This window comes from Nymphaea colorata, chromosome 10, assembly GCF_008831285.2.
Source record: "Nymphaea colorata isolate Beijing-Zhang1983 chromosome 10, ASM883128v2, whole genome shotgun sequence".
In the NCBI taxonomy this organism is placed as follows: Eukaryota; Viridiplantae; Streptophyta; class Magnoliopsida; order Nymphaeales; family Nymphaeaceae; genus Nymphaea; species Nymphaea colorata.
The window spans coordinates 3,529,800-3,540,499 of NC_045147.1; the positions used below are offsets into that span (position 1 = coordinate 3,529,800).

General features: G+C 39.7%; 1 protein-coding gene and 1 pseudogene across 1 annotated transcript; one reads left to right on the plus strand and one right to left on the minus strand.

The window, feature by feature from the left end:
- Positions 1-1,223: 1,223 nt before the first annotated feature.
- On the plus strand, positions 1,224-6,803 carry LOC116261728 (40S ribosomal protein S15-like). The gene is made up of 3 exons (XM_031640548.2): positions 1,224-1,245; positions 6,505-6,622; positions 6,710-6,803. The coding sequence occupies exons 1-3, from the start codon at positions 1,224-1,226 to the stop codon at positions 6,801-6,803; spliced, it is 234 nt and encodes a 77-aa protein (XP_031496408.1).
- Positions 6,804-7,225: 422 nt separating this feature from the next.
- On the minus strand, positions 7,226-8,324 carry LOC116262193 (2-hydroxyisoflavanone dehydratase-like; annotated as a pseudogene).
- Between the last annotated feature and the right edge of the window lie 2,376 nt (positions 8,325-10,700).

The following is a 10,700-nucleotide window of genomic DNA, read 5'->3' on the forward strand; positions in this document are numbered from 1 at the left end:
CCTTCCCCCTTCCCCTCCTCCCTCTCTCCTTCCCCGCCTTCCCCCATTGGGCCCTGGTTTCTGGCCCGACGGGCCGACCCGGGCCGGGCCGCGCCGAGCCGGCCCAGCCCGATGCCCACCCCTGACCATGAATGTTGTTTGTGAGGATGCATAACTGATCTCTTTACTAACGTATTCTCTCGTTTTAATAAAAAAAAAAACATCAGTTGCCCAATTTCTTGCAATGATTTTATAATATTTCTTGTTTTCCATGAGAGTGCGAAGCATAACAAGATTGATTGTCATTATGCATGTGTGCGGGAAAATTCAAATCAGTGAGGTAGAGACTGCATTTGCTAAAAGAGAAAATAATCTTGCAAATGCATTGAGTAAAAGCTTCCAGAAGTAAAAATATCTATTGCGTGTATGGTTGTAATGACATCTACAATGCACTTGATGGTGAGTGTTGAAAGATACAATTGCTTTGAAGACTGATGACATCTCTCATCCTTATCTTTTAGGATTTCTAGATGTGGTTTTAGATATCGCTTAATCGTCAAAAACTATCAGTCATTGAATAGACTGGCATGAGGCTTCACGACATCGCGAGGATAATGTAGGTCAACATTAGATAGAACTATGTAAAAGTGAGTTAATTGTTTTTGTGATGCATGTAAATTAAGCCGTTGACCATGCTGTCTAATGTATCCACCCTGGATCTGCTGGAATCCTCCACTAAACACTGAGAAGCCATGGAGAGCCTTCTAAGAAAAGTTAAAGTAAAACGAAGCACAACCTCCAATATGGCTGAAACAATCAGTCAGTTCTGTCTTTATAAATGTTCTAGTCATATTTTCATATGAAGATCTTCCCAAGCCCCATGCATTCATAGCAAACAGACTTGATGTCATTCCTTCTTCCCAGCCTGCCATGCTAGCGCTCCCAAAAAATTGGGTCTTGGGTAAATTCTCAAAGGAACACTTACCTTCTTATTGCCAAGTTCCTAATACTTATACGTTCTTTTTTTGTGATGGGATGAAGATCTTGATCTTTTAATTTGTGGTACCTTGTCAGAAGATATTTAGGGTTGAGACTGCAAAAAAATATCAACAAGTAGATAATAGTTGTTTTAAAAGAAATTAAGGTTCATGAAGCGGACACCTTGAAAATCTTGGATTGAGACATTTACTCAATTATCATTTCAACCACCAGTCACATATATTCTCCTTGAAAATCCAAAACAAATGTGGCCAAAAATAAGTGCTGGTTTGAAATAAGATTTTTTTTTTTCAGAATGTAAATTAGTTTTAGAATTTCTTCTGGACATGCTTCGCCAGTATGTCTGAAGGCCAACTTATTAGTGTTCAAACAGAATTTCATGGCCTATAAAATTTTTATAGTTTTCCATTCTTGACTTACGCCATTCTTTTGTAATTTTTTCTTTTTTAAATTAAAGCCACAAACAATTTTGTATACTATCAAATAAATGCTTGATGTGGTCTGCACTTCTATTAACCAAAACAAGAAAATACGTCAACTTATACATAAGATAACAATTATGTAATCTAATACTAATAGACACGAATTGAAAAGATTGCAACTAAAGCTTCTTGTTTCTCAAGTTCACAAAATTTCATTGCGGACGTCAATGGTACTTCATTCATGTTTAATGGAAAGTAAAACCTTTATGAGGAAAATCATAGGTTGTTTTGAAATAGTTAAGGGAAGGCTAAGTCTGAATATTCAAAAAGAATAGTCGTATTTGAGCTTCACGTTATTCATGTATGTCGTTGATTAAATGGTGCATATGAACCTTAACCTTATACATCAAAGATGCTTCCAGGGCTTAAAACCCACAGGCTAGCCATCATTGGCTATAATTTTCTATGTGATCAAGTTTGTAATTGTGTAGCTAGTTAATTTGCTAGTGGTTATATGATGTAAGCTGGAATGGCATTTGGTTTTTCATCTTTCCAATTTTTGCTTATAGTAGTTGTTTTGTAGTTTTATTAGATCTTATTAGTGGTGCTTATTGTAGAAAACTATAATTGTTTGTCAGAGTTGGACATAGTGCAGAAAATTGAGCTCCTTCTACATTCTCGAACTTTCTTCTGAACAAAAAAATTGCCTACTTTGCACACTCCATGGAGAAAATTCTTAGATTTTTGGCCAAAATTTGGTGTCATTTCCTTCCCTGACACATCTACTATATCGGGGGAAACTTTCAGAATTTTTGGACTTATTTTCATATGTGGTTTTCAAAAAATTTTCAAAAACTGGTTTCCATGGTTATCTATTTTCAGGTCTCTTTGAGAAAGTTCATGTCTTAGGATTTAGGGGAAATTTTGAGTTCCATGAAATGGCTATTCCTTCTCTAACAACTTAGCTTTCAGACAAGCCCTATTTTGGTGAATGTGGACATCATTTGCCCTTCTAAATTTTCTATTAGAGCATTTCTATACTATATATAATAGCGGCATTTTAGTAATTTGTTTAGTTTATTTCTTTATTTTCTTTCGTCAATTACACTAGGTTCATTTTTTTTTGTCTCTTAATTGTAATTTGTTTCCATTTTATATTTTGACTTATTTTTCCTTGTTTTAGGTGCCTATTTTGAGACTCCTCAAGGATTCATAACTACATATAAATTGCAGATCTTGCTAGAGTCCTTGAGCAATTAGGAAAGATTTGTTTCTTGGACTGGATTGTTGTCTTTGTGTGACTGAAATATCTTTTGTTTGAGTAACAAAGAGTATTTTATTCATTTTTTATTTGGATCTAATCAGGCACATGACTATCATGGAGATCAAGAATTTTAAGTGCTATTTGATTTCCACTTGTACTTCATCAAAAACATCTTTTAAAAATACTTGACGGCAAATCTCACAGAAATTTGATCATCAAAAGTATCCTTGAGATAAGAAAGAGTTTTTTTAAGTAGTGTCCAACCACTGGGTCCTCTATGTATTGGCACACGCTATTTACAGCAACTGCGATGTCATGTCTAACGATAGTAGCATATTGTAAGGCTCCAATAAATCTTCTATATGATATGGAGTCATTTAAACCGGTCTAATGCTTTTTAAAGCTGGACATGTATCCATGAGATAGAGATCGCCATTACATCTTTTGGACCTGCCCTCATTAGACATTTGATAATGTATTTTTTCTGTTATGACCAAATATTTTTCTAATAAGACGACTTCAAAACCAAGAAAATAATGAAATTATGGTAGATCTTTGAGAGAAATCTCCATGCTGATTGAAGTTTTCAAATGGACAGTTGACAGAAAAACGGCGAAATGAAGGTGTGAACTAACAAGGCAACATACATAATCCAAACTTGATTTGAGTTGATAGCACTACCAATATGAGAGAAAATGGTCCCAATTGTGGCCTATTGGGAAACAGATTGGGCCTTTTAAGTTCTTTGCTCCATCCTTAAACTATGTGCAACAAGTATTTCTTGTATAGCCATTCTCAACTATATTCAAAAGATCTTGTGACAAAAAAAAAAATCATTTTATGCTTCCAGACTCATAATTATATCCATTAAAAATAGGCACCAATGCTTGGAAAAGGTCAAAATTATCTCAGGAATTTGTCAAATGGTTTACGCATGCATAGATATGTTTAACTTGCACACTTAATTCTTCAGCCTTCACAAACAATCACCACCTTACACAACAATGCTCAGGTTCAATCAAACCTAAGCTCTGAAACCACCATTAGCAACAGAAAACAAACAGCAGCCAACTTGCAAGTCTAAGATGAAGTTTCCTGCCATTCCTCTTTCTGGTTTAGGCAAATTACAAATAGAAGTGGAAAACATAATAGAAAAAACATGAAAGATACAAATGGGTAACACAAAGAATCAAATGGAGAATAGAGTTTACGGCACAAACACTTTCAATTCTGATATATTTTGGTAGAGTAGGAGTGCTTCAATATTCCACCGCTCAGCAAAAGACCGACGTCCACCCTTCTCCCCCATCCCTCACAGTTTTAGCCCTACTTTTTAGTATCTGAGGTGCTGCCTTTGATATGCTTAACTTGCACATCAATGACCTTACACGGAGGTAGACCCTCTGTATATTCGAACTGGGGACTGAGTACGCATCTACTGCCCCTGACTCAAGCTATTGCATCAACCTCTTGGAGTTATGAGTGCTGGCCTCTAGTATTTTGCTTGCTGCTCAGGTGAGTTGATTAAAAGGTGATGAAGTGAGGTTAGGTAAGTCCATCATCAGGCAAGGCGTGGGCCTGACAGCATTGATTCATTGAAGAGTAAGTTTCACTGTTAAAATTGTCAAGTGTAAACTATTAATAAAAATAATGAAAATTTTGAAAAAAAGACAATTAAATAATAAATATATCAATAAAGAACAATCTTAAAAAGCACATTTAATTAGTGTAATCATCTTTGGCCAAGAAACTGAGCAGCAAGAACAGTATTATATTTTCATTCAAAATCTTGTCCAATTATAAGTTAGTTTGCTCGATTCTCGTGCGGTTCTAGAATAATTTAAAACTCTATTCTAAAATGATTAAAAGCACAGATCCCAACTACATAGAGCCCAGAAAACAAGCATTATGCATTGAAAAACAAGACTTGCTGCTGGAAAAGGGCAGAACACTGCCAGCTGGGATATCTGATTCAAACACGATCAAATGCATGTGGATCAGTTTGTATCCATTTTTTTTTATAGAAAATCAACATAAGCATGATGCTACGATGATTCGGCAGCCCTGCCCTGATTCTTTGAGTCTTATTAAAACTGACACTTACGACTGTCTATTTGGTTCTCTTGTGGTCTACATCTTTCTTACCATGGGCTGGCATAACAATACAAGCTGGAGGTTGGTAGGCAGTCAGTCTTAATTCTGAGTATCAGGGGCATCAGCTTCCTTTGCTAATACAAAAGGAGGTCACTAATACACAAACTGAAGTACAGTGGGAGCGGTGCCTCGAGGCCTCGCAAGTATGCCTTATACTTTAACAAACCATTTAACAATAATAACACATTGTTATTGTCTCGTTAATGTGTCTCAAAAAATAAGAAAAATTCATTGAATATTGTAACAAGTGTTCGTTGAATCTGCTCTATTTTTGTGATACATATATAAGACAGTAACAATGTGTTACTGATCAGACAAAGGATTGGGTAAAACCTAATTCGGCTCTTTGGGGCTGTTTGTTATTCTTTCATGAATCTTGATTCATGGAACACTAGAATAAGTCCTCCATGAATCTACCCTAATGTATAGGTAAAATTCATGCAAAACTTTGACAAGTCAATCTACCGTTATCTAAAGGCAAATTCATGGAATAGTAACAAATTGTTCTTATTATCAAACATTTTAATAACATGGTTCCTGGCATCAAAGCGGAGGTCTAAAATGCGACTTGACTTGAATGGAGTGGAGGCCCTACCTTGAGCTCATTTTCCTGTCTTTAAAATTGTATAGGGCTGCACAGAGGATATATGCAGATTAGTTCGATACAAAGTGGAACCTTCAAAATGCTACTTGGCAACGAATCCTCCTCTTTATAGTGAGAGAGGCGTCATACTTGGGAACAAACACCACGTGGACAACATCTACTGGGAACGTATTTTCCATGCTGTGAAAATCTATGAAGCTTATAAAAGTCGGGGAAATTTCTGAAACTAATAAAATTAATGAAACTTGTGAAATTCATGAAATTTGGGAAGTGTATAAATTTTGGAACATTGTTCACGACAACACCTTTGTCAATAACTTTCATTCAATTTCTTCTTTCATTATGTCAACTAGAAACAAACACAAATTAAATATGTAAACACATAAAGATCTCATTATAGTGACTAGGGCTGCACAACAAGTCGAGCCAACTCGGGCTCGACTCGAACTCGCTTTGAAAAACTCGACTCGAGCTCGACTCGTTTATAAACGAGTCGAGTTCGAGCTGAAAGTTAAACTCGAATCAATAAACGAGTTGAGTTCAAGTTGTAAGAACTCGACTCGTTTATGCTCGGCTCGGCTCGATTGTTAAAAATCGTTTCGTTTAATTATATGAACCGGTTCACCGAGCCACCAATTCACCGATTTAGGTTAAACTTTTTTTGTTTATTACGTTTTCATCTTTAACACTTTCGTTTCGACTTCTCCCTGCCTCTCTCTCATTTTTACTGCCCACAGCTGCAACGACTCACCACCGCCGCACACGCCATGACCACCACCACTCACCTGATGTGCAACGGTGCCAAAGCGGTGGAAGGGACATTGGGGCTAACGTTAGGGTTCCTCCGATTCTAATCACCTCTCCTCGCAACGGAAAGAGGCGATAAGGTTAAGGGTTCCGCCTTCGCATAGATATTTGGGCAACGATGCGACCATCCAGCAAAGTCCAGCCACTATACTGGTTAGTCTCTCTTCTCACCTTTCCTTGAAACCCTAGCGTTCTTTTGAAGCTCCGCCATACATGTTTAGGCTTTTTTCACAGGTGGATGTCGAGACAGAGGTCGCTGCCAGACAGATAAAGAGGACAGATGAAGAGGAGGACGTTCAAGAAGTTCAGTTTTAGGGGAGTTGATCTCGATGCCCTCCTTGACATGCCCACAAAGGAGCTCATCAAACTCTTCCATGTCCTGGCTCAAATAAGGTTTGTATCTCTCGCACTCTGTTTTTCATCCTCCTCCCTCTCTCTTTCTCTTTTACATGGTTTTCCATCTTTTTGACGAATGTGTAGGTTCCAGAGAGGTTTGAAGAGGAAGCCGATGGCATTGATCAAGAAAATGCACAAAGCAGTAATCAATCTCTTCCTTAAATTTCATTTTGTTTGAGAAACATCTTCCTGGTTGAGTTTGAATTGGGGCTTCAGCACATAGTTGTTTTTCATGGTGGATTTTGTCTGCCTACATTTTGCCTTTTTTAGTTGTACCATAGAATTTGCTTTGGTGTCGTAAATGAATTAAACGAGTTGACATAAACAAGTTTAAAAAAACAAGTCATAAACGAGTTAAGGGAGTCGAGTTCGAGCTCGACTCTGTATATTCGAGTCGAGCTCGAGCTTGTGTTAGGGAGCTCGACTCGAGTTCGAGTCGAGTTCGCGCTCGAGCTCTATGAGCCCAGTCGAGCTCAAGCTGGGCAAGCTCGAGCTCGACTCGGCTCATGTGCAGCCTTAATAGTGACCGTGACACTTTGACCAATTTGTGGCAGCCGTGATCTCCAAAAAGATGTAAAGCAAAGAGGAAAAGAAAAATAGCTAGTAGTTTTTTTTTAAGAAATTTTGTCGGATTTCGTCCACATTACTGCCAAATGTTAGGTAGAAAGAGAAGCTTTTGGCTTTTGGCAACAAGAAAGAGCATCTGAAACTCGTCCTTCTACAACGGACGGCCAGGATGGTGTCACTCACTATTGATGAACGAAGCAAATCGCTTGAGCAGCAACTTCGCCTTCTCATCCTCTGGCCTGGCCTGAACAGATGAAAAACGTGTTCCTCCCCTTCCACCTCCGCCTCCCCCTTCCAACCGCTAGCAGTCAAGGCTTCCTAGAACCACCGGCCATGGCCCCGCAGGAAGTCCTTTCCAGCAATGGCTACCAACACGCGCCTGCATCCCAGCCCAGAGAGGGACGGCGAGCCAACTGCTAGCGGATTCATAATGGGGTCGTCGACTCCAGGGCTGGCAGGGCACGCCAACTTCCATATCAACTCTACACGTGCTGCCAACACTGGCAACTCACCGTCGAGGAGAGTCGACGACCAGAAGTATGGATGGACCAGAAGGGTCCCCTAGATCTTCACCAGGTCTTCGACTAGCGGACCCAATCCATGAACTGCAGATGTGCCGCCTGCTCTTATGGCTACATGGTGGACGAGGTTGGCACCGGCGCTGTCGCCGGTGACCATGATGTGGCTGAGGTCGGCATGATTGGCGATCCACAGCTCAGTGCCTGGTCTAGTCTGGCGCGCCACCCACTGGAAGGCTGCCCAGCAGTCGTGGTGGCAAGTTGGGGCATGATGTTCTGGGGCAAGGCGGTACTCGACGGAGACGGCCCTCGACTCGGCGACGAGGGAGTTGAGGTAGTTGTGGTAGAGAGGGAAAAAGGCAGATCCGCTGAAGAAGCCACCACCATGGAAATAGAGGCAGCCGGTGATGGTTGCCGGAAAGTGGGGGGAGGTAGAGGCGGGCGGAGAGGGTAGTCTCAGGGTCGATGAGGACGTCCTTTAAGGATACACCGGTGGTATGATGGTCGGTGGAGGGAGGGACCCTCTCATTGCCCTTCAGCCTCTCTACCTGGCTGTCCTTATGGAGCCGAATGAATCCAGGGACTTGGCCTATCAACTCTGCAGAGGAATCCATGCTTTAGAGAGAGAGAGAGAGTGTGTGCGCGCCTAGTGTGTAGCCTTTCTTCTTACCATAAATGGGTACTTTTTCAGTTTCCTATTTTCATTTTTTTTCTAGGTGTCCATGTTGGGATGCTTTTATTATTTATTTGTAATTAGGCCTTGGCGCTGGCCCAGCTGCAGCCGGGGCTGGGCCTATCTTTTACCTTATCGCTTTATGCCCGTCCCGGCATCATAACGGGCCGCGTCCGGGCTAACCTACTTGACTCGTTGGGGCCCGTTAGCTATGATTCAAGTTTTGAGTTTTTAAGCTTTTAACATTTTACGAAAGGCATTTGGGTTTTCGAGTTTCCACTTTTCCTTTTACGTTGGAAAGAGAAAGAGTTGTAGGTGTTGAGCCACTGCCACCGTTGCCGCACCACTGGTCCACCACCGCCGCCATCGCCCTCCGGTGCACCTCATGGCAGGACTAACAAGTGCTGGGGTTCGATCGTCAGTTGTCACCGAGTCTGTTTCCCCTCCAGTGGTTCTGGTAGGAGGCTATTGATTTTCATCTTCACAGTGAGCAGGTATACAAGTGATTTCCTTTTATTTTGAATTCTTAAAGTTGGTGGTTTAAATTGAGAAGTTCCATTCAGTTGGCTCTGTTCTTTTTCTTGATAGATCAGATTTTTGTCTGCTCTGTTTGGTTTTCCCACGCACGTTTAGCAATTCTTGAAATATCACCAGACTTGATTATTGTGTCTATCTCCTCTTGTTTGCTGCATTACCTTCTCTTGATGTTAGTTAGCATCACACACAAACGCAACTCTTGATCTATCTTGCCTAAATGTGGACTACAGCTCTGTTTTTGGCTAACTATTAAAAGAATATGTTTAAGCATCTATATTTTCTATCTCGAAATTGTAAAACAAATGATAGTACGCGAGAGAGTTATATCTCTGTTTATATTGCTTAGTCTAGTTCAAATAGTTGTTTTTTCTATCTCCCTGTTTGATCTTTAGTTCTTGGGTGCATTTCGATGGAAAAAGAAGAGGGGGTCAAACAATTTGCAGATATAACGCACACATTGAAAAACTTAGTGGAGAGTTCTCTGGTTATAAAAACGTGATGCTTTTTACTGGAGCTAGTTGCTTGCTCTCTCTGTCCACACTTACATGTATGCTTGCAAACAAGCACCTGTTAACTTTTATTAACATTTTTTTTTATGTTAAATTAAAAATGGACATTTCAAGGTTGCTGATAGACTCAGAAGATGTTTACTTTGATTTTCAAACTTTCTTTTTAGTTAAGAGTGATGGCTAATCAATCAATGATAATCATGCTGGTGGTACTGGCTTTAGATGTTTCTTGGTGGCTGCTGGTGCTACAGTTTGATTGTATAATTTAGAATTGCTGAAGTTGAATTTGCTTGTTGTGGCTGAAGTTGAGTTCAAGCTGCATTGAACTGTGACCATCATATTTTTCTTTTTAATCTTTTGATGCAGACGTCACTCTCTTGAGTAATGTTAGAGCAAATATTACATCCATTGATTTGATCAAGACTCCTCAAAAGTGAGGCTCAAATGAAATTTGAAAATGAAAAGACAGGACAAAGTGTACGCGAAAGTGGTTCTTTCAAAAGAGGTTCAACATTTAAAATTATATATGCACATGAGATTAAAAACAGTGTGGAACCGCCCTGGCCCGACCCGGCCAAGTTCGGTAGTTAAAAAACGAGTCAGGCCGAGCCTCAAATGTGGTTGAGTATGCCTGGTACCCGACCCGGCCTAGCCCCTTAATAGTCGGGCGAGTAGCAAGCCAACCCGATCCAACTTTGGGTCGTTAACAACATTCACTAAACGGGTCGGGCCAGCCCGGCCCGGCCCAATGCCCAGGCCTATTGTAGTGTCTCATACTCTTGGCTAGGATTTTAAGAGATTGTTTGGCAATAATAATTTATTGTTGATGTCTTCTAAACATTTAAAAAAAAAAAAGTAGATTCCTGAAATGTTTCAATAATTACTTCATAAATGCACTCTACTTTTTACTTTTTGAGATAGATTCATAGATCATATACATTATCTTTTGCTGCTAAACACCTCATAAAGAGTTTTTCTTTTTTGGCTTTGAGAATCATAGCTATATACGAAAGTTTTAGTTATCAATTTGATTTATATAAGTGGTATTCATCTAAACTACAAATTAGACCGTGAGTTCAAGGATAGTCAGCAGTCAATCAAAGTCCTCGTGATTGTTGACTGGTTGTCTGGTTCTCCACTTGTTCAATTTGAAGCTTCGTCGTATATATATTTGAAAGATTATTTTGAACTATTATAAAATGTGGCGATGAAAGTTATTTAAAATCTATAATTGAAAGTAATTTCTAGGGATCTAATCTTAGTTCGTAAAA